Source organism: Amblyomma mixtum, chromosome 9, assembly GCF_055824585.1.
Source record: "Amblyomma mixtum isolate Tamu chromosome 9, ASM5582458v1, whole genome shotgun sequence".
Taxonomy (NCBI): domain Eukaryota; kingdom Metazoa; phylum Arthropoda; class Arachnida; order Ixodida; family Ixodidae; genus Amblyomma; species Amblyomma mixtum.
Window position 1 is genome coordinate 54,444,102 of NC_143020.1, and position 24,149 is coordinate 54,468,250.

General features: G+C 44.2%; 2 protein-coding genes across 3 annotated transcripts; both read left to right on the forward strand.

The window, feature by feature from the left end:
• Positions 1 to 6,300: 6,300 nt before the first annotated feature.
• LOC149329071 (uncharacterized) lies at positions 6,301 to 9,785 on the forward strand. Of its 2 annotated transcripts, none has more exons than XM_089562076.1 (2): positions 6,301 to 6,324; positions 9,411 to 9,785. In XM_089562076.1, the coding sequence occupies exon 2, from the start codon at positions 9,450 to 9,452 to the stop codon at positions 9,783 to 9,785; it is 336 nt and encodes a 111-aa protein (XP_089418202.1). In that variant the 5' UTR covers positions 6,301 to 6,324; positions 9,411 to 9,449. The 2 variants fall into 2 exon arrangements, with proteins under 2 accessions (XP_089418202.1, XP_089418203.1); XM_089562077.1 differs by lacking the exon at positions 6,301 to 6,324 and adding an exon at positions 7,493 to 7,504.
• Positions 9,786 to 23,637: 13,852 nt separating this feature from the next.
• LOC149329072 (uncharacterized) lies at positions 23,638 to 24,027 on the forward strand. The gene has a single exon (XM_089562078.1). The coding sequence runs from the start codon at positions 23,638 to 23,640 to the stop codon at positions 24,025 to 24,027; it is 390 nt and encodes a 129-aa protein (XP_089418204.1).
• The last annotated feature ends 122 nt before the right edge of the window (positions 24,028 to 24,149 follow it).

Here is a 24,149-nt window from a genome sequence, read left to right on the forward strand (position 1 = left end):
ATGTGCATTTCTGTGCCTCACGCTGCTAGAGTTTTGATTGAAGACTTGGACAAGCAGCCGGATCAGGATGTTCAAACCGGACCACCCACAGTACCTTACAAAAGGAAATGTTTGCTGTTTTGTTGATCTTCAACTTGTGGCCTGATCGCAGAGTGTTCTGAAGAGACTCATCCTGACATTGTAACCTCTGAGGAGGTTTTTAATAAATGTTCGAATGATAATTTCGCCATCATTTCAGACCACTGGATTACTCTGAGTAGCAATATGCCGGGTTCAGTTTCAATAATGCCGCGGTGTAAAGGTAAACTGGCTCTCGATTATACGGAGGGGAAAAGGATAACGTGGAGGGGAAAAGGATGAGCTGCGTTCAATTTTTTCGAGAACATGTGGACAAGTATAAATTCGTTAACCGTTTAACTGCCAATGTTAAAAGATTCGAACATTTCAAAGTCAATTTTTATGTCCCTTCAAATTAGACCCTTCGGCTAAATTTTTCTTTCTCATATCGTATTGTACTTGTGGAAACCATCGTTACTATAATATTTTTTCCCACTCATTAGATATTCGTTGTGTTAATGCTAGTAAACGGGCATTATTTGGGCCTTGCCAAATCAAAGTGTTCATTGAGCCCTTTATCAGGAAAAAGAAATTTTGAAATTTCGGCTTCCCCGAAGCTGTGGCAGGACCCGTATTCGTGGTCCGGACGATGCACCATGTGGACCAAGTTCAGCAGGGCGGTGGCATCGTAGCCCACAGCGGACTCAGAGGCTACGGCGGAGGCGGCGGATTCGGCGGAGGACTCGGCTACGGCGGTGGACTCGGATAAAAGGGAGGACTGGGAGACGGTCTGAAGTACGGTGGTGTTGGTATCAAGGGTTAGATGTTTGTCACTATGCATCACCGCGCAACAATATGCGCTTTGGCAGCCTTGACGAGGCTTTTTAATTAAATCCTGGAGACAGACAACCGTGTCAGCTGCCATTCAACGGGCGGCCAACAGTTCCTGCGGAGAAGGAAGCATCAGTTCTGTATGCTTGACAGTGAAGATTTCATCACCAAAGCATCATCTGAGGATGCTCACTCTGCTGAAATATGCAGCACCCGGGATATTTGGAATAAATACTCAAAAAAGCATTTCACTTAATTTCGAGATGACTCAATTTTCTACGCTAGCGAAATAACTGCTATCTTTCCAGAAACATTCAAATACGTTTACAGGCTTGTTGGTTCTCCAAGAATAGTTAGAATCTGGTGCAATATTCAGAAGACATGGGACGAAGGGTATATCGTAAACCTCACTTGAAAAATATTAATTGTAAAAAAATGATGCAAGCTGGCTTGCATATGCCATACAGCGTTTGCTAACTATATGCGTATTATGGCATCCTTTTTTTTTCACAGAAGCTCTGCTGAAACACTTCTTTCAAGCGCACTTGCGATAATGCGCTCGGCGGTAATAAGTGTTTATTAAGGCAGCTCGTAGCAGGAAATAAGTGGCTTGGGTGTCTAGCTCGGCAAGTTTCTGTGACCTCTAACTATGCATGTACCGCTTCAGCCAATCTGGTGCGTTTTCTAAGTTGCGTTCTGGTTTAATGGCATATTTACACCCCTGCGCAAAAATGAAGAGGCCATGAAAAGTGACAAAACTATGTGCCAGCGCTTTCTCAGGGTGCAGCGTCTGCTTTTAACACATGCGTAAGGTGACTGATAAACTATCCTAGTCTGCTTGCCATTGCACGGCTGCCAGGCACGCCACTATACACAAAAAAATCGGAATAAAGCCCACTCGCGCGGTCTCTCCACTTTTGCGTACACGACTGTACTACCTTATAATGAGGGAAGGGAGAGGGCGCACAAGGTGAAATGGTATAGGGGAGGTGAGGGTGAGTAAGAAGAGAGAATAAAATGAAAGCAAGTTTGGGAAATCGTGAACGACGGGAGAATCAAATTCTTAGTTGTGTTCTTCGCATTATCCTCAGGTTGACACCTTAAGCGCCGTCTTTCCTACCTCTCCGAATCCGATGGATTTTTTAGCGACCCACTATCCGTTTGCAGTACGCGCACCTTTTAGTGCTGGACAATCGCTGTAGAGCTGTGATTCTTCATTTCGAGAACTTCCGCTTATTCTAGAGATTTGAGGCTCAGAATATGGCTTTACATTTTCAGAAAAGTTTTAGAACCAAATTTCTCTCACTTTGTCTACAGTGGTTCAGTTTTCAAGCTTCTGCAGGAGAAAAAAGGGCCCGAAAGGGAGTTATTCCGTCTAACTATAGCGATCTTCAGCTTCGGCGTGGAACATAATTATGGCGCTGTCATGCCCAATCAAAGGGAATGTTAAGCGAAAATTACGATTGTGTCAAAAATCACAAAATATATTTTTGCGATTGTGATGCAACGTGCTCATTAGCCAAAAAGGAACCCGCTTCTTGAGGTCGATCATGATTTACTCTGTTGAAAAGAAGCAAATGGTTTTTTTGTGCACTAGTGGTGCGCGAGCAAAGTTTCACCCCAGTGGGAAAAAAAGCCGCTTTGTACTCTCGCCGTATTGAGGGAAAGTAATGCCGCCCGCTCTCGTGCTGTCGCTTTGAAGAATCATTTGTGATTAATGGCTTGCCTCTCCGCAACTCTTGGAAAACACCACAAACTTGTAAAAAATATCGAAAAATAGATCATTCTACCATCTTGAGTCGTGATATATCCGAGACAGCAAACTCACGCTGCGATTTGCGTAAGCGCACCACGTGACCTTACAAGAAGGAGTTTGGTTTATGGTTTATAGTGGTTTAACGACTCAAAGCAACTCAGGCTATGAGGGATGCCGTAGTGAAGTTCTCCGGAAATTTCGACCACCTGGGGTTCTTTGACGTGCGCTGATATCGCACAGTACACAGGCCTTTAGAATTTCGCCTCCATCGAAATTCGGCCGCCGTGGCCGGGATCGAGCCCGCGTCTTTCGGGCCAACAGCCGAGCGCAGTAAGCACTGAGCCACCGCGGCGGGAAGAATGAGTTTGAGCTTGGGGCTACAGGTCAGCTGCCAATGCTTGCAATTTTATTGTACAGTTCATTTCCACTAGTTTCCAAACAACCAACAGGCCCTCCAGGAGTTGAAAAACATGAAAAGAAGTGACGAATGTTGAAAATCTTGCTGTAGCTTCTACCGCAATTAGTAGCCGTAAAGGCATTCTGGTAAGCGTAATATTAAAGAAGTTTACTATTATGCTCGGAAAAGATTTCGTACATGTTTATCGACGATTAGTATGGCATAGTATGACCAGTGTGACCAGAAAACTGGCGAATGATCTTAAGTAGTAAGCCGATTAACTAATTTTAATAGCTTACTTTTTAAATATCGCAGATAAGCAACTGGTTTTAATTAGAGATTCGTAGCTGGTCGTTAGTAATAGCCTTATCAGTTTTAGAATTCCGAAAGCGCGATTAGCCTCACCGTTGTGACTCGACAAAATCTGACTGCATCGTGCGAAAACACATGTGTTTTCTAATGCATGTAGGCAAAGTAACTCCGCCAGTGCATGTAACTAGTCGCAAAAGCCAAATTTTGACGAGCTACAGCGCTCAGGGTACAGAGCTACAGGGTAATCACGTTGTCGAAAATCTAAAAACTGATATGGCTAGTACTAACAACCGGCTACAAATCTCTAATGGCAACCAGTTGCCTATCTTTGGCAGTTGAAGCATTAATGGTTAAAAATTAGTCAACCGGCTTATTAAGACGATTCATCGGTTTTGTGGTGTCCGCCAACACTATGCCGCAAAAGCCTGTTTTAGAACCTTTTTGGAAGTGCTCTCTGAAACGTCCGATATATAGCTCATGAAGATACGCACTTTACGTTTTCAGGAAGAATACGCTGACGCACTTCTAAGACTGCCAACAGCGGCGTCGGCAGCTCTCTTCGAAATAGTCACAGCGCACGCTTCGTTCATCAAGCAGCTTTAGCTTGGCGTGCGCAGTGAGCTGTCGTATTCAGCGAATCTGCGGGTAACAATTCCGCGTGCGCCAGAACACCACGTGTCTCGTCTACGTCTCGCAGGCTTATGAACCCTAACAAACCATAGCGTGCGAAGGCTAAGCGTTGGCAGCATGGCGGAGCGCTGCACAGCCACTTCGGAACAAATATTTGTGCCTCTGTGTTGTTCGACGTGATTGCTCGCCCTAAATAATAGCGTCCAGTTTCATTTCCCATACTTTCGCCCGCACGGCAAGGTATAACCTAGAGCAAGCCGTTGTTTACAAATTGTTCGTCGATTTTCAGTCTTTTAACCTAGCTTTGACCTTTTCATTGGGTGACAGAGATTATAGGACGCCTCCTCTCCAGACTGTTGCAAACCGGTTCCGTTGCTAGTATCCTCCGCACCACCCCAAGGTGCACAAAACAGTCCAGTGAGCATTATGGAGACGCCCAGGGATCATTCTTAGGAAAAGTATTTATTGAGCGAAGCAGTTGTCCAGCTTTTTGTAGGCTTTAACCTTTTCCGTTTGTAAATTTTTTTCTTCAAACTAGAAAGGCTGGCAATGCAAGCAATTTATTATCAATAGTCGAGAATAAAAGTTTTTTCAAATCAGCGCAAATGTGCTGCGACTTCTCCTCCCTAGACGGCGCCACTGTGTGCACGTCCTCTTGTTGGACGCACAGCGTAGAAAACCGAAAGTCTTGTGCTTGCGCTGTGTAAGGCGCACGTTAGAAGCGCGCGAGAGGACTTTTACGCGCAAGTAAAATTGTTTGTTGAGAACACACTTCTGAGCTCTGCAATACAGCAGCATGATGTTTTGTTTCCGTATTTCGCAGACTTTCTGTAACTGCCGAAAAAAAAAACGATCACGTAGAATTCACGTTGCTGCAGAAAACGACATCGGTTCTTTCTTAACCACCTCCAGAACTTAACGATGCGCACTTGGGTATAAAGTTAAGAATAAAAATTGTGCATAAATAACCACATCTAGTTAAAACTTACAGCAAATAAAAAATACTCTTGGGAGTTCCACATGACAGTAAAGAGTATGTCGTAGCTTTATTCCAGCCATCGTAGACTATCTTTATATATTTTTTGGTTCAAGCTAGATGTAATACCATTTAGTTATTTATACGACAAACACTCCAGAAGTATGGGGTTTTTCTGTTAATAACAAATTAATCTCGTGGTATCAACCCTGTCTGCACCGATTCGATAATGTAACGAGCATACTCGGCTTTTGGTGAGTCTGAGCATACCGTCGTGCGCTTCGGCGATAATCAACTGGGTTCTTTTCATAACAAATTGCACGCAGCCGGGTTTCGGCAGATATAGCACAGCGGCTACAGGACGTATACTGGAACCACGCAAACTAAAACAGAGATCTAGGTGAGAGGCAAATAGGACATAGATTTACTGCGTCCCTGTGTTCGTTTCGGTGGTGCCAGCATACATACTAGTTCAAATCATCAACTAGAAAGCCTTTCTTTGTTTTAGACGCTACAATGTGAGCACTAGAAATACCTTCATACCTTAGCTATCAAGAATTCAAGAAGTGGAAAGTACCTCAAATGTTCAACTGCGCAGTATTTCTTCGCTTCAAGTAGAAAACGAATGCGGAAGGTTCCTGGAAAGCACGAGGGCTTGCGCAATGAAAAGAATGTTCCTCCTTAGCAAACATGGTTGGGTGGGCACTGATGAGCTCTGTGAAGGTCAGGCTGCATTTAACATAATTACCTTCGGCGAAGATGAAAGCGAGAAAGCCGGCGCTTTTGCTTAGTTGAGTGGCATGTGTTTTTTTCTTTTTCAATTTTTTTTACAAAATGTATAATTGATTTCTTTCTCATTTTACAATTGCACCGAAAAAACACAGCAGAAAGTTTGACATGAGTAATTAGGGCTGAAAGAGTGTTGGTTCATTCCTTCCCTATTAATATGAGCCATACGTTTTCGATGTCGGTCTTCGGCGCCTAAGCGATCGGATACAGAGCTTTCCTTAATCCTCAAGGAAACACATGCATGATGCTTATTGTTTAATATAGCTTAACGCTTTCACTTGAGCATTTATTTATTTATTTACTGCCTGCATCGCCTTTTTCAGGCATTACAGCAGGAAGGACATCTTTGTAACAAAATTCACATCGAAATCACATGCGCAAAACATAATAGAAAGCATCATCTGCTAGTACTGAAACAACATTTCATTACAATGCATTCCAGCCTGTAATCTAACGTGCAAAAAAAGAATAACGCAAGACATCACTTCTAAAAAAACTTCACTAACTTTCAAAGAATGGTCACGCCTTTTGGATAGATAAGATGGAAGTTTGATGAATTGATCTCTACTTATTCTGGTTTTACATTGCGGGTTCTATTACTGCTGAATAGCGCTCACTACAAAGCAGCTAGTTACCGGAATGATAATTTTGAATTGCGACTCCGTTTTTGATGACCCTTCCTGCACTGATCTATTCTTACACCGTTAAAACTGAAAGGGAATTTCAGTCTGGTATCACAAATTCAAAAAAAGTTGGGAACATTGGAAAAAGCAGCTAACTGCGTCAGTTTCGGCAATGCATCATTTTTAAACCGTGAGCATTTATTATTTTTTTCCCGCACAGCGTGCTGCCGGGAAAGCCCAGAGTGGAAGATAAAGGGGTGAGACATTTCTTTAATGAACGGGTGTTGAAAATCGTTTCTTTCAACGCCCCCTTATCGTTTCTGCCGTTATTGATTTTTCAGATTTATGTTTCAACTTTGCCGTGAACCTCTCAATATTGGCCTGTGCAAGCGCATACTATTCTTACTCAGAAAGTTATAGTAACGAAAGCACGGAAGTTATAGTCATGAAAACAAAGTACGTTGAAGATGCATAGAATGAAAACAAGACTGTTGTTCCACCCAAAATGTCCAAACTAGAGAAACGGGTTCAAAGCTTGGCCCAGTTCCATTTTATTCCGGTGGATTTCTGCCCTAAAGGGCATCCCCTGCCTAGGGGTTGGAGCTTCATTATGCAAGATGCCGAGTGAGAGTGGTTTAGGGTATGCATTGGTTTTATCTTCTACTGTTGAATGCATACAACAAATTAAAAAATAAAAATACTGAAACATCCGCTCTGGTCTTTCAGACACCTTTACACAAGCTCTGCGTGAATTTAGCAGGAACTCCGCGTTGACGATGGACCGTATACACGGTATCGACGCGAATAGACTTTTGAAACATGCCCACTGCCCACTTCGGCTAAGATGCACTCGAGGAAACTTAAGAACGCTGCGTTTTCAACATACCTACACATTTTATCTACTGTAGTCCAATAGTGAAGAAGAAAGTAAGCAATCATCTTGGCAATTGTTCGCAAAGGAATGGGATCGCGGAGAGGGAAATGAGTGACTCCGTTACGCACACGTCATGGAGGCGTAACTAATGCAGAAAGGACTGGCAAGAGAGACGGTATATAAACGCCCGCCAGCCCAGGCAAAATCGCCACAGCATCCCTGGACTACAGCCCGCTACAACATCGCCATGAAGACTCTGGTATGCGCTTGGAGTGTAACTGCTATCCGTTCAATCGCGCTTCGTACGCGGAAAAAAGAGAGATGAGATTTGCCACATTAAGTCAAACTTTCGCTGTTAATGCTCTCAGAAGAGATTTCTGGCCTGTCGGAGATTCGCGAAAAAAATTCTAGGCTCGTGTCGCACCTAAAAGAAGAACTTTGTGTTCTGGGGAACACGGTAAGGCGCTGCGCGATTTTACGCGTAACACACAAAACAATGCGTTCTGTTGTATCTTGAATTTTTCTATAGCCGGATACAACTTAAGAAGGCAGCGGCTTTTCCCCGTCAAAGGAACCCCCCGCCCCCTCCAGCCAATGGCATCGGCCAATTCTCATGACCCTGCTAGGGTGACAATGCAGGGAGCAGTGCCACAATGGAGAGAGGGGTCTATCCCCCACTATGGAGGGAGGGGACTACCACCTTTTATCTACCACTCCCTGCTTTGTGACACTAGCATGGTCATGGGAATCGGCTGACGCCATTGGCTGGGGGGGGGGGGATCCTTTGAGGGGGAAAAGCCGCTGCCTTCTTAAGTTGTATCCGGCTGTAGACGGTGCTACTGTGCAAGGAGCTGTAATCGCAAATGTGTCGCGAATGTTTCGAAAGAAGTAAAAATTTGATTAGGCTTTCAAACAGCTCGGTAACGCTGCCATCCGCTTCATGCTCCGTTGCAAAGTGTACTCCATTAAATGGTGCATTCAGGATAAACTTTCTCAGAGGCACGAGAATATTTCAGGCTGCCGATATATTCCATATCTTTTCGCAAGTTTCACGGCGGAGAGGAGCACAAATGCAGGTGATAGACTGGGATGTCTTAAAATAGTTCATAAACTAGTAAATCTGAAGCACAAATTTAGAAATGGCCGTCAACACTTAACCCCGGAAGGATATAAGCAGTGAGCAAAGCATTAGTAAGCACTTGTCTTGCATGTTTTGGAAATCCAACCCTGAGACTATATAAACACAGTCCTGGACATGCTTGCTGTGCCCGGACAAGCAAAACTGTGCAGATAATACTAGTGCGGAAGCAAGGGGTGGAAAAAACGACCCCATGACATTTGCTTCTACTTCTACTGCTGATGATTAACATTCTTTGCACTGAGCCAATTTAGGTGGCAGAGCGCATCAGTATTGCTCTTTCTCATTACAGGTGCCGCTTTTATATTTGCCTTCGAAAAGAAAAGTGTTTTGCCTTACTTGAATTGAGAAGTTTGATTGGGTTATGCTTCACCATCAGAAGTATCAGGGAGAGCAGCAGGGGAGAATTCGCTAATACCTGCGCGAACCAAGCGAATAACTGTGGCCTCGCTCGAATGAGGATTTACCGACCCTTAGTGCCCTAGACAGGCAGAACATTAAAACCGTAGGCGCAAAGTCTTACGCGACAGCGCCTGTCCTCGCATGGAAGCAAGTACCAACACTCTCTCTAAAGTCACTGCGAAAAAAACTGCAGACCTAATGTCCCAAGAACAGACATCCAAGAAGCGCCGAAGAACGGCCCTCTCTTATGAATGGCATCTGATTCGATGTAGTCTTCGTTCCTCTCACACTATTCAAGTGTCGTATACAAAGGGGCCTCACGCTGGAGAAGCTTTCTTAGATATAGTCAGACTTTCTCAGAAGCTTGGAGCCCAAAGGGTTGCGCTCTATGCCGTGTAGCCATGTAGTCTAGTAGCATTCGGGGGATTTCCAACAATCTTAAGGGGCAGGACCAGAAATCTTCTTAGCTTCAGGATATTCGGAACGCTGAGAATACATTACGAGCCACACGGTGTGGCTCGGAAGCAAACCCCTTGGACTCCAAACTTTTGACAGTTGTGTACATCTTGAGCGATAAGTACTTTTCACTGATTCAACGATTATTGTGGCTATGTATTGCCCGCAGACTATCCTGTGTCTTGGGTCTGCTGTGGTCGCTTGTGCTATGGCCGGTGGTCTAGGAGGCTATGGAGGCGGCTACGGTGGGGGCTACGGAGGTGGCCTTGGCTACGGAGGTGGAGTCGGAGTAGGCAGCAGCGTGACACTACTGCGGGGTGGACCTGGCTTCTCTAAGGCAGTCTCTGGACCCGTATTCGTAGTCAGGACGATACACCATGTGGACCAGGTGCAGCGAGGAGGTGGAATCGTGGCCCACAGTGGACTTGGAGGCTACGGCGGTGGAGTGGGATTCGGTGGAGGTCTCGGCTACGACGGCGGGATCGGCTACGGCGGAGGACTGGGAGGTGGCCTGAAATACGGCGGTGTTGCTATCAAGGGCTAAGCTTGCATTTCTGTGCCTCGAGCTGCTGGAGATTTCATTGAAGATCCTGAACAAGCCGCTGGATCAGGTGGTTCAAAACAGCTCACGAACAGCTCCTAAGAGAAGAAAATGTTTGCCTTTTTCTCGATCTTCAACTTGTGGCCTGATCGTAAAATGTTCTGAATCGATTCATCCTGGCATGTAACCTCTCAGGAGGTTTTGAATAAATGTTGGAATGAAAGTTTGGTGTTCATTTAAACAACTTGTTACTGTGATTTCCAGTATGCCTGCTCAGCCCCAAAAATGGTGCAGTGTAAATATGAACTGAATTACAGGGAAGGGCAGGGTGACGACCTCTCTTCAATGTTTTCTAGACCATGTGGGCAAGTAGAAAAATACGCCGTTATCCTTTTAGTTGCCAACGTTGCGGGATTGGAACAAATGTAGCTCTTTTTTATGTCTCTTCAAGACAGACTCTTGGTCGAATTTTTTGCTTTCGCATATTGCATAATGATTGCGAAAACCATCGCAACTGTAATAATATTATCGACTTATAGAGTTATTACTGGAAAAGGGACATATTTTGCGCGTTATCAAAATTGAAAGAAAAATTGCAAAATTTAAAGACAGGTGATACCCCTTCGTTGAGCACCCAATTAAGCCTGTTAGAGGGAGCACTCTCACTTTCGGCTTGTCAAATTTGGTCAATCTGCGGCTGTTGTCGACCCAAGTGCACATGCTAAGTGTATTGAATCCGCCGCATGCCTTGGGGCTCTGACCACTTGGCTACATGCGGCGTCTGGGGTGGGGGGTTCGAAGCGTTTAGTGTGTCTCACGATTATGTGCCCCACTCAACGACGGCGAAGATTGCACATAGCGAGAGGTGGGAACATGTAGGGCACCTTAACGCACCCTCCATCATCTCCAACCCGCCTTGCGCACACCCCCCTACAGTGGTCACAAGGTCACGGAGCAGAGAAATGCGTGGGTCGCCATGGGGCGCACTTACGTTAACTGTGCTGTAAAAGCCAATTCTCAAGAAATATCTTCCTGCCTACTACGGCTTCAACAGTGCTGATTGCTATAGAGCTCGCATGGTGAAGGAAAACATGATTCAAGCATAGTGGTTTTCTCTATAATTAGCTAAGACATTGCAGGTAGCTATAGGTTGTCTTCAGATAGCAAGAAGAAATTTTCACTTCACAGGCAATAAAACTGTTTCAGACAACGTTACCACTGTGTATATAGGAAACTTAAATGATCTAAAAATCAAACATAAAAATATGCGTAATCATTTTAACTCTGACTACATTGTCTCGCGTTTGTTTTAGAAAACATTTATACAATTTAATGTCATCGAAATGTGGCGTCACAGTGCATCTTCAACAGGTTAATGCGAAAGTAAGCTTATTTATAAGCACATTTGTAGGCAGAAGAATAGAAGCCATCAAATTATATACACACTTCTGGGAAGACGCATTTTAGGTGCTACATTAAAACTAAAAGTTGTATCAATGTCACATTTGTCACTATTCAGTTTGCTGGATTGCCGTTTCGTGCTACGACTGGTAAACTGCGGAGAACCAAATATATGGGTTGATCTTCTTGTATAGCTTAGCTGATTAGGGTAAGAATTGTAGCACAACAAAAGCACCTTTTAACTCTCCTTATACACCTTTTTATACGCAATAAAATCTTTCTCGGACACGTTTATGCCTTCTGAATTGTGCTCATGCTTTCTTCACATTTATTTATTTCAGCACATGAACTGTTAGCCGGGGTTCGAGCTTGTTATCTAATCTTGGCGCATGACAAAAATTGTGCAGCGATAAAAGAATGCCGCAAGAAAAAATAATAAAGAAAGCAAAGAAAAACAGAAGAATCGTCGGCGATGGCTTGAAATAAGGCTGCCTTTGTTGTGTTATTTCTCTGGGTTGTCCGTTTGTTCCTGCGCTGTGCACGCTGTTTTAAAGCGTTTTGGAGATTAAGACTAACAATTGTGTTGATCACTATAAGCTACGAGAGAATTTCTCCTCGTCATGCTTCCGGCTGCTGATTGGGTTTTGCGTACGCTCAGTAAGTGCCCCAGCTCAAGTGCCCTTGCCGCTTGGGGGCGAGGCGTGGCGTTAGCGGTCGTAGAATCAATGGAAGCTTTTATAAGCTGACCTCACTTGCTCAGTTATCCTAGATATGCTTACACGCAAGGCGCGCGCGCCGTCCAAGAACCTGCAATGGCGGGAGAGACGGAACAGGTTAATTGGCTGCGCGACACGACATCAAAGCCGGACGCAGGTCTCTGAGTATCACTCGCAAGAACCAGCGCGCATGCGCTAAACAGAAGATGATCGAAAGTCGGCGAATAACATGCACCAAGAGGACGGGAGCGAAACCTTCTTATTATTAGGCGGATAACATGACGGCCCTCGTGATGGCTAAAGAATAAAAAAACAATGCATCAATAATACCTCTGTAATGATATCTCTACAACAGCCCTCCACATAGCCCCGTCCAAGCATAATACCTCTATACATGCTCCTCAACAAGTCATTTCTCAAAAACACCACACCTACACCGATTCTTCTGACACTGCTCTAAACGATAGGTCAGAAGAACATCCGGTGTCATTAGCTAGACTTGTAGCGTTACCGTCCTGTGCAATTTTTATTTTGCAGTAAGCACCTAGACAAAACGATTAAAGTTCTTTATTTCTGATGCTTTAACCTCTTTGCTGCCTGGTCTAGGGCAATCTAGCTGACACCTTTTGTGAAAGAAATCAAGATTATTAACGCAAAAGGTGCCGTTCTCCGGCAGATGACACATCAATATCATTGGCTCCATCACCATCTCATTAGTGGTAAAGTTGGCATCAGAATGTCAGCAGTTTTTGCAATAGTGGCAGAGTGTTCACAATCCCTTTGTAAGGATTCTTCAAAAACGCATGGTTAACAGCTCAAAAAAGTCGTTGTCGTACGCAGATTACACGACCAGGCGGACACAAAGTGAAAGGGTAATGTCATTGTGAACATCCTATTTAGTACGAAATTTTTTTAGCTCTTGTTCTTGAAAAACTCAGATGAATATCGTCCGGAAACTGCGGCGAACCGGAGATAGACCATGATTTAGAACCTAAGGCGAACTTTGGGAAACTTTTTGTGTGAAAAATTATCGGCACGCGGGAGTGGAAATACATGATGCGGGCTTTCGAAGTCTTCGCTATCAAGGCGAAGATCGGGTTGCCCACTGTAGCGCTGTCACACTATTTGTACAAGAGGGATTCCATCTCTTCATCCCGTCTTTACCCATCGCTCGCTTTGGGTGGAGATAAAAGTGTGAGGGCTGCAAAAACAAGGTAATGCGGGGAGCGTGGACTTATGCGTCCGGGTGCTGCCGCGGATGTTACGGTTACAGAACGTTAAAGGCCAACGCCGTTTACTCGTTAGGACGTGAGTGTCTGGTTCATTCGATGCCTCTACGAGGGCGGTGTTGGAAGTTCTTTGTTTTGTGGTCTAGCATAGCATGACTTGAACAGGACTGGTTTAAGAATGAGGCAATCACCATCTATTACCCATCTGTGACAGGATTACGTCAGGCGCTGCAAAGCATGTCAATTTGTCTTTCACTTCGTACGACGACTGAGACTAAAATTAATGAGTTAAACTCACATAACCATCTCAAGCTGAGATAGCATCATACCACGCATTTTGACGACGATTTACATGCTGTATTCGTCCTGTACGTTTGACTTGATTACCAATTTCGGGCTAGAACATTGTGAGGGTGAACTGTGCTTACATCGTTCCACCTCAAGTAACTCGTACAGTTTTTAAAAGTGCTTTACTCCCTTGGTATACTACCTACTGATAGTAGTAGTGCTGTGGCGACACTTTTTGCTTGGGTCTTCAGTTGAGGTCCAGAATATTTGATACTTTACCATCCAAAAAAATGTGCGAGGCTTTGCATCTGTAACTCCTGTGCTATAAAATTAACAGGCACATTAATTCTTGCTTCAGTTTTACTGCCTGTTTCTTACCACATTTTCAGCGTCTGTGCGCAAGGGAGAGCATACAACTGCTTTTTACGCAGCCCCATTGGAGCGATCAGAAATTTTCTTCTCCCATAGAGTTTTCTCTTGACGATCGAAAGCATCCAGCACTAGTGAATTTTATCAGTAATAAAGACGATCCGGGCGCCGCATGACTTCACAACCCGACAGTAAGCTTTGAATTTCCAACGTCAAAAGGCGCAACCATTTTTACTTACTCCGCAAATAATGAGTTGATTTTATCCCTCTGCGCACGAGACACTGTGAATGAAACTATGTAAACAGAAGAAACGAGCCAACAATTTTACTGTCAGAGAAAAGTTTGAAAGCTCCGAAGAAGTGCGAACTGGAGCAAGAGAACAAATACGAGATACACAAGACAGCACATGCGCTTGAAAAGTTTTGAGGTTCTCAAGGTTAATGAACGAGTTTGTCTTCTTTTGAAATTCGGACTGCGCAATACTGACAATCGTGTCTACATTTGTGTTCACGTTAGTCCAAGGCTGCGCAACGCGGCAACTACAAGCGCATTGTATATTGAATATATCCTAGCATGTTGGTGAATTGAAGGTCGCGTACTTAAGTAAAGAATCAAATATGCCTAGTTGGTTTTTCATGTTTAACTTCATTAGTTAGCTGGACATGGGAACGAACAACACACAACGCAAAACGTAGTCCGAAACTTAACGGAAATGGGATGAGGCAAAGATGGGCTGTCGAGGTTATTAGTTAATCACCTGGAGTTGCCTTAAGCTTTAAATGGCAGCGCTTCTGCTGCGCGTTCATTCTCGCCTCAAGACACGTTTTAACTTTCGCAAGGATCAGCAGTTTATGCCAGATAGTGCGTGTGGAGAAAGGGTGCATTTTTGTTCGCCATTTTGTGACTTTGGATATGATTCATTATTTATCTTTCTTGTTTTCTTTTTGTCCCCGGCAAAAAAAAAAAAAACACAACAAAACGTTTTGTTTCTGGCAAAAGCAACGAAATAAGGATAGTTTTCTGCGCCGAGCAACAAGCTTTCTAATGAAATCTATACCGTAGTTAGTTAAAAGCACAACTAAAATGCTGGGGAGAAGTAGTCACAAAATTCATAGACCACACTAGCAAAGTGCTGAGTACTTTGTCTGGCAGCGTAACCGGTGGAATATATTATACCCACGCCTGCCGCCTCGGAAAAAAAAAAGAGCTTAGTTATGCCTTAATATTCGGGTGAATATTTAATAACTGGCTGATAGCGATGCGAGATACTGCAGTTCCCAATAGTTAGTAATGCCGGCAGCTGCGAGGGATGCAGTACAGTGACGGCCGATCAGGGTCAAGAGAAAGACATGACAAAGACGAAAAAAATTATGTTTGAGTGAATTTTCCAGCCCACGAACGTTATGAAAACGCTCTTACATCTTACATACTTTACTATAGTTGAAATCATGTGAATTATCAATCCAGCCGGCTCGCCCCTGTGAGCTTTAGGTGTGGAAACAAAGTGTAAGCTTTAGTTTAGATCAAGGTCAGCGCTGATGGCGATGGAAATACAAATCGCAGGGCTTACAATAACAATCCCTCACAGTGCCTAGAGTTAAGCGCTACGTTATGTCATTTCTTCTATTAGCCCCGCTGTGGTGGCTCAGTGGTTACGGCACTCGGTTGCTGACCCGTAAGACGCGGGTTCGATCCCGGCCGCGGCGGCCGAACTTCGATGAAAGCGAAACTCTAGAGGCCCGTGTTCTGTGCGATGTCAGTGCACGTTAAAGAACCCCAGGTGGTCGAAATTTCCGGAGCCCTTCACTACGGCGTCCCTCATAGCCTGAGTTGCTTTGAGACGTTAAACCGCAATAAACCAAACTTTTCTACTATGCCTCGTCTGCCACTCCGTAACCATGAAATATGGAAACAAACTAGCCCAACAACTTGTTTTGTTAAGGAGAAGAATGCTTTTTTTCGAGTTCGATGAGCTTAAACAAATCTAGTTCATGAAACCGGTAGGCAAAGCATGTCACGTGTTTAGTAGCACGCGTTTGTAACAGTAATATAATTAGCTCTTTAAGAGGCGACGCCATTCATGCTTCTCACCACACTGGGGCGCCCGGGTAGGGTACCGCAGTGGAAGGCATGGGAGATGACGTCAACGTAGGGAGCGATCAGGCTATCCTTACAGCTGCGCTCGCATTGGCGAGCCTCGATGATCTGGGCCGAGCAACACGGCGCGGACTGTACTACAGAACACGCTTTATTGTTTCTTTCAAGCGTTTCTAAGAGACGCCTCTACTGTTTGAAGTATACCGAATGACGACAGCGGTTACCAAGCTTGACAGAATGCGGCCGGGAAAGCTGAAGGGCTTTCTAAAGAAATAATGGAGTAAACAGTTTAATGAGAGTCCTTGGTCTCATTAGCTGTGCCATAATAATTTCAGTGAGAAATGGCCGCGAACCAATTTTTGCGATAAAAAAAAAACTCACAGTGAGAAAATGCCATGCGACCGAACGGACCTTTTTGCCTTACTAAGCGCGGACTGCGAACTCAACCTCGGCAGCACTCCTTCGAAACAAGTCCGATTCTTGGACTTTCATTTTAAGTCTGAGGCAACACTGAAATATATTAAGGCATCCTTACGGAAATATTCAAGGTAATAGCTCATTCCTCCGATGCGTTGTAAAATATTTCTGTTAATTAAAGTTTGACCGTCACCATCATCGAGTAACGATAGCCCTAAAAAACTGATAGGGAACTCTATTGACGAAATCAAACGCTTTAATAGGAAAAAAAGGAAAACATTACGTGGGGAGACCTGCAGACATAAGGATTGTTATAACGCAATTTTTCGCTGTATTGAAAATTTGATTCCGTAAAGAAGTTCCTGTTGTGAAATGCGCTTCTCATAATTTCTGTGTATGACCCTATTTGTTGCTACAGCTGGAGCATGTTTAATGTCATAGGAGCTGTATTTTATTGGTTTTAGCACGCGCCAATAGCACCTGAGAATTAAAGCGTAGGCGGTGGTAGCTTGTACCATTCATTCATATGTCTTTTTAAAATATATATCAACATTATTGCGGTTTTCATAGCAATGACATAAGTACGTGCTTAAGTAAAGCCTCTTTAGTTACCTCCAGTTATTCCTGCTTTTTGTCTGCTATGGTTTGCTTCTTCCAGCGACTTTTCTGAGCTCGTTACTACACTAGGAGAGAGTCTGCCCCACGGTAGCGGTTTCATTTTACTGATGCCTATACTCGGGCCGTCAACAGACCAGAGAGTTGTTCAATTTGCCCATCATATTTTATGTTAATGCATTTTTTTTAAATCTTTTTTAAATTGGACTACCCTGATGCTGTGTTTTGTCTTGCTTTCACGCTGTTTCCTTCTTCCTACTAACAAGCACTACATCTAATATTATTAAGAAAGCGCTACTCCATACATACAAACTCCGAGCAAGAATCTTGTCATTGTGTCTTGTTCTTGTTTGAGCTCCGAACTAACCCGAGCTTACCCGAGCTACACGGGTAAGCTCGGGTTAGTTCGGAGAATCATTGCGCAAGCTGCAGCCAATGCGAGGAAGCGCGGGTAAGTTCGGACGGCCGTCGCGCCAGCTGCACGAAAGGTTGCTCGTGGAGAGCAACATGGGTCGCACAATCCCTACCGTTGGCAGGGATAGAAAAAGCCCCCTGCCATTGCAGTGGCGCATCGCTTAACCCTCTCGCGACTGCGCTGGTGGTGGTATCAGTACGCGCCGCGATCTATAGACATCAAGTATAGCATGACCATTTCTGCATATACGGGTTCCAAACCACTAAAATTATCGCAGCATACACTTACGGCGGAGCTTATGTGTCCACTGAAATTGGCAGTGGGCGCGGCGAAGCGATTGGCATCATGTCGCTTACCACGAAATTCTTTTTCACAACACAGGTTCTCCTGTGTGTGATCGCCGATTCATCAACTGTCAACGGCATGTGTACATGGCCAAAGGTTTCAAGCTGCGCTGTGGACATTGCCTTTTCTGCGCATCCTCCGTTCATGGCCAGCAAACCGGATACTTTTCTACCCGACATTCGCACATCCGTTACATCGACACTGAACCCAGCTATAAAAGAGCCTCCACAGCAGTTCTTCGGCAGTGGGCGCGGCGAAGCGATTGGCATCATGTCGCTTACCACGAAATTCTTTTTCACAACACAGGTTAGTTGTTCCTTTTCAAAAGTTCGTTCTGGCAACGAAATTTTTCTTGTTGTTGTGCCGTGCCCACGCACTTATATGAACCTGGTGTATGAATTTTACTTCATGTGCAAAATGCTACTCTGGGGCGATGTTGAGCAAAACCCTAGACCTTCAGTCGAAGATATGTTTCAGTGTATTTTGGAAGGTCAGACTCGAATCTTTAAAGAGCTTGAATCCATTAAAACCTGTGTGTCAGAAAATCAGCAACTGTTGCGTGATGTCGATTCTCGGTTACGTTCTTTAGATGGACAGCTGAAAGAAATGCATGTAAAGTCCCCTGAAATTGCTACTTTAGAAAATTCTACCGCTTAACTTCAGAGCATTATTACTTGGCAAAAGGACAAATTAACGGATCTTGAGGACCGCAGTCGTCGTTCTAACGTTGTTGTGTATGGCATTGATGAATCCCCGGATGAAAGTGATTGGTTTTGGTTTTGTGGGGTTTAACGTCCCAAAGCGACTAAGGCTATGAGAGACGCCGTAGTGGAGGGCTCCGGAAATTTCGACCACCTGGGGTTCTTTAACGTGCACTGACATCGCACAGTACACGGGCCTCTAGAATTTCTCCTCCAAAGAAATTCTAGCCGCCGCGGCCGGGATCGAACCCGCATCTTTTGGGTCAGCAGCCGAGCACCATAGCCACTGAGCCACCGCGGCGGTAACCGGATGAAAGTGAAGAAACACTGAGAACTAAGGTGATTTCGGATGTATTTGGTGTAAAACTGGGCGTCCAGTGCACGTCCGTCGCTCGCATTCACCGTCTTGGGCTCAGCGGAACTCGCAGACCAGTCATTGCGTACTTCCAAGATTTTAATGAAAAACAAGCCGTCTGGCGGAACGTAAGCAAGCTCAAAGGTAGCAATATATACCTGCAAAACGATTACAGCCAGCACACGCTGCGCAAACGCAAACTGCTTTGGGAAAGCTCGAAGGCAGAAAGAGATAATAAACAAAAGGTGTATCTTGTTTATGATAAGTTGAAGATTGACGGTAACCTGTTCGTTTGGGACGAAGTTAATAACACACGCGTCGCGCTTCCTTCTCGGAACGCCGTAGAGACATGACGGAATGCATCCACTGCGCCCAAAGAGTTACGGGTAGTGAACTTGAATGCACAGAGTATTGCCAATAAAGTTGACCAGCTTGAGTTTCTCATTTTGGCCCATGATCCCCACATAATGATAATTACAGAAACTTGGTTGCATGATGGCATCACTGACAGTGTTATTGTCCCCGCGTCACATAAAATGTTCCGAAGAGACCGACCTACCCGTGATGGGGGCGTAGCCGTCATAATAAAAAAACTGTTTGAATGGCACTGTTCTTAACCAGATAGATGACCATGAGAGTTTATTTGTTAGGGTAAACTGCTGGGGTAGTTTGTTCACAGTCTGCGCAGTGTACAGACCACCATCTGCCTCCCCCGATTTCTTGGTTGAGATGACCGCCTTATTCTCGCTGGTGATTTCAACCTTCCTTTACTTGATTGGGCTAACCCTGATTGTGTTTTTAATGATTCAACCAACCCTCTTTTGAATATTATGCTGATGTGTGATTTGGTGCAGACTGTCTCTGATTTCACTAGAGAAGTGGGTAACGCTCGTTCAATTCTTGATTTGGTATTTGTGAGCGCTAGTTTATCTGAATACAGTGTGCATGTTGACTCGGATATCTCTGATCACAAAAGCGTTCATTTGTCTTTGCTGCTTGATGCCCAGAAAAACCATAAGATAGCGAACAATAACACTGTAAAAAATTTTTCACGTGCCGATGATCTTGCGATCCTAGACAAACTCTGGGATTTATGTGATAACCTGCCTAGCGACGTCACAGCAATATGGACTACATTTAAGGAGACTATTCACTTTTGCATTCAAAATTTTGTTCCCAACCAGCGTGTACGTACAAATAAGCCTAATCCGTGGATTACTAGAGAAATCATTCATTTGCATCGAAAAATTAAACGCGCTAAACGAAGCGGTCATAAATCTACCTGTTTTCGCACGCTGAAAACTCAGCTAGCTTCTAAGCTTTCCGAAGCAAAAAAAAACTACTTTTCGCATGCACTGCCCAACTTCTTAAGAGAGAGCCCTGAGAAGTTTTGGCGTTACCTACGTGATTCTAAAGATGAGGTAAATCAGCTATCTATTGACGGCATGGTCTCTGAGATTCCTGGGGATATTGCAAATCACTTCAATAATTTCTTTCATTCTGTCTTTGCCTCGAGTGATCCAGATTTGAAACTTCAGGCGCCGGGATCTGATATATCAGGTGACTTTATAAGCTATGAAGGCTTACTAAACATGCTGCTAAACTTAAAAACGAAATCGGCAGTGGGGCCTGATGATATCCCTAATGAGTTTCTGCGTCGTTATTCCGAACCATTAGCCCACATTTTAACTCGCCTCTTCGGACTTTCATTAAAAGATTCTGTTGTCCCTGATGACTCGCGCTGAGCTCGCGTTGTTCCAATTTTTAAGAAAGGTGATCGTTTGAACGTCAACAATTACCGTCCCATATCGCTAACTTCAGGTACCTGCAAGCTTATGGAGCATGTTATATCTAAATATCTTATGTCATTTCTGGAAAAAAATAACATCCTGTCTCCCTTTCAACATGGTTTTAGAAGAGGTCTATCTACGGTTACTCAGCTCGTCACTACAGTTCATGAATTCGCTTCATCGATTGACAATGCTGGACAGGTTGACGTCATTTTTTTAGATTTCAGCAAGGCGTTTGATCGCGTCATGCACAATAGGCTCATCTTTAAACTTCAGCATCTTGGTCTTCCAGCAGCATTTGTCGAATGGATTAAAACCTATCTTTCCAACAGAAAACACTTCGTCGATGTTAAAAAATCTCATTCAGGTATTTTACCCGTTACCTCTGGTGTACCTCAAGGCAGCGTACTTGGGCCTCTTTTATTCCTTATTTATATCAATGATTTGGTTAACTCCGTAAATATGTCCGAAGTCAGTATTAGACTATTCGCAGATGACTGCATTCTGTTTAAGAAAATTAGCAGCACTACCGACCAAGAATGCCTGCAGTCAAATCTTAATAATGTCCTAGAGTGGTGCACCCCTTGGTCCATGAAAATAAATAGCGACAAATCGGTTCTTCTTCAGGTTACTAACAAGAAAGCGCCATACAGTTTTAATTACGCAATAAACAATCTTCCACTGCTACAGGTGAGCGAATACAAATATCTTGGAGTCACCATTACAAATCGGCTTTCATGGTCCAGCCACATTAATAACATTTGCTCGTCTGCTTCAAGAAACCTTGGCCTTCTAAGACACAAATTAAAACACGCTCCCTCTGAACTTAAGCAACTTGCCTTCAACACACTAATTCGTCCGAAACTTGAGTATGCTTCTGTCGTATGGGATCCACACTTAAAAAAGGATATAAAGAAACTTGAAGTGATCCAAAGAAAAGCCGTCCGTTTCATTTTTCACGCTTACCATAGCTCTATCTCGCCATCCGTTCTGATGTCTACGAAGAACATATCCACTCTAGAAAGAAGGAGAGCACTTGCAAGGCTTAAATTTCTGTACTCATTTTACACTAGTCAATTTAATATTAATGCTGCTCCCTATATATCCCCCCGTTCTACACGACAGACACGCAATAGCACAACCATAACCTTACCCCGTACTTTGCACGCACAAATACGTTCAAAAACTCATTTTTCCCCGAACAATCACAACATGGAACTCACTGCCAGCAAATGTCTTTTCGGCTCAGGATGCCGCTGCTTTTGAAAAGAGTATCTTATTGTATGTGTAAACTTAACAATATCATTGCCCTCTGTTTGGTTTTCTTTTTTTTGTTTTTGTTGTTGTTGTTGCCGGAACGCTGGATTTGCGTAGTGTTTGATATTATTTTTGCTTTTTGAATGTTGCCCCCCTGCTTGGTCTCTATGACTGCAGTATGTGTAAATAGAAATAAATAAATAAAAAAAATTAAAAAATGAATACTGGCTTTCGCATGCCGACTTCGTTTAACTAGGTTAAACCACTGCCACCTATTTTCTTTTCCACCGCTTGCCGCAGTGCTGTTCGCCTTATTATCAGCCTCTTGGTTAGGTTCCAAGGCTACTTTATGGTCACAACAAAATACACTGGCTTTATATTTCTCTTTGAATACATACTGTGCATACAAGAAAACGTTTTAGATGAAAACATCTCTGTGGTGTTGTAACTGGATTCACAGATGGCCTGATTGAAATTAATAGGGATGGCGCGCTCATGTTGCAACTTTTATCCGCTTTACTGGCGCGAATAAACACTACAAGCACTCCCGCTCCATCCCACTCTCAAACTTCCGCTAGGATACACACGAGAAAAGGTGGAACATAGCCCACCCTATGTTTGCCTTGTTTTGCACTCTCTTCGCTCTAGTGCTGCGTAAGGAAGAAAGTATTCTAATCTCCGTTGGAATTCTTCGGCGGCGAATAAGACCGCGAAGCGGAAAAACGACCGCCTTCGTTCGAGGATACACTACAAAGGCTTAACTAGAGCACAAAGATCCGAGAAGGGCAATGGTATATAAAGGAGCGCCGGTGAGCGCCAGGACACTACAACGTTCTGGGACAACAGCGGCAAAGCACTACAAGATGAATCCCGTGGTATGAATTGTCTTATCTTATAGCTGCTATTCCTACGAGTGTATACTTGTGTTATGAAAAATACATAAACCTTACGGCGCAGGAAGATATTTGGGAGTCAGCGGTGCGTATAAAAAAATTTCTCATTCGCGTCTCTGCAAATATATTCAAAAGAATGTAGAATAAACGTTGATGGGGCCCCTATGAAGAGGTTTAAAATCTCATAGGTTGTTCAAAGCTATTCAGTTAACGAAATGGGTTTCAAATTTTACATCATTAACGGCAGTCTCTGTTTCTGAGTTTCAGAGCGTTAGAACTATAAGCGAGAAAATGAACACTGATAATGACATTGACAGAAAAGCCTGACTTAATGCAGCACTTCGAATTGGACTTCACGACACACTGCGTTAAGACACTGTTTTCTCCGGCGTTCGAAAAGTTTTGCGCTTGCATCTTTAAGCACGCATGCAAAAAGCGTTAGCAGTAGCTACAATACTGGAAATCTAAGAATTCATGCATAAGCCCGTAGAAATAGGATAGGTATCCATGGACGTGCTTTGAACATTAGTCTTCGGAGAACTTGTCAGTTGACTTGCCGGGAAATAGAAAGTGTGATTCAGCCATTAAACGTAACAACAGGTTACAGAATTTCAAAATACAAGCGACACATACATTTAGTTTTTTAAACCATAGAGTACTGCAAACCAAGCTCGTCAGCTCCTCCGGGCATGGCTGCAGACCTGTGTTTTCAGAAGCGACAGATGTGAGAGCAAATGTAGCATGTTAAGTAAGAGCGCCTGTCTTCACTTTCATTCAGGTAACTATGCAAAGAGCGCGAAAACTAGCATGTGCATCACATCTGTCGACTTGTTTGAAAAGTGGGCTCCTTCGCTTCGATCACATTGCTCCCGCACTGCGGACAAGACTGCTCACACCAAGTAATGCGGGGACACAATAATGTGAAGGTTGTTCATGTTGTCAGCAATGGAGTGCTAATGCAGTAATATGTACTCTCCACAGGCGTTCTCGCTCTTCCTGTCTGCTGTGGTAGTTTGCGCAATGGCTGGTGGACTGGGAGGCTACGGAGGTGGCTTCGGCGGAGGCTACGGAGGAGGCTTCGGAGGTGGTCTTGGATTCGGTGGTGGACTTGGAGGCGGAGGTGGAGTAGGAGTAGGCAGCAGCGTGACGCTACTTCGCGGTGGACCGGGCTTCTCCAGGGCAGTTGCCGGACCCGTATTCGTCGTGAGGACGGTGCATCACGTGAACCAGGTTAACCGAGGTGGTTCCATCGTGGCCCACAGTGGGCTCGGAGGCTACGGAGGCGGACTAGGATTCGGCGGTGGACTTGGATATGGTGGAGGACTGAAGTACGGTGGCTACGGTCTCAAGGGCTAGGTGTGTGTCCTTGTGCGTCATGGTGCAAGAATTTGTGGTACGTCCGGTTGGAAGTGTGTTTTCGTTTGAAGGCTTCGACAGGCAACTGCGATAGCTCCGTCGGCGCAGGTCAACGAGAAGGA

Coding starts and splice junctions, on each gene's coding strand:
- LOC149329072 (XM_089562078.1), top strand. CDS start 23,638: ATGTACTCTCCACAGGCGTTCTCGCTCTTCCTGTCTGCTGTGGTAGTT.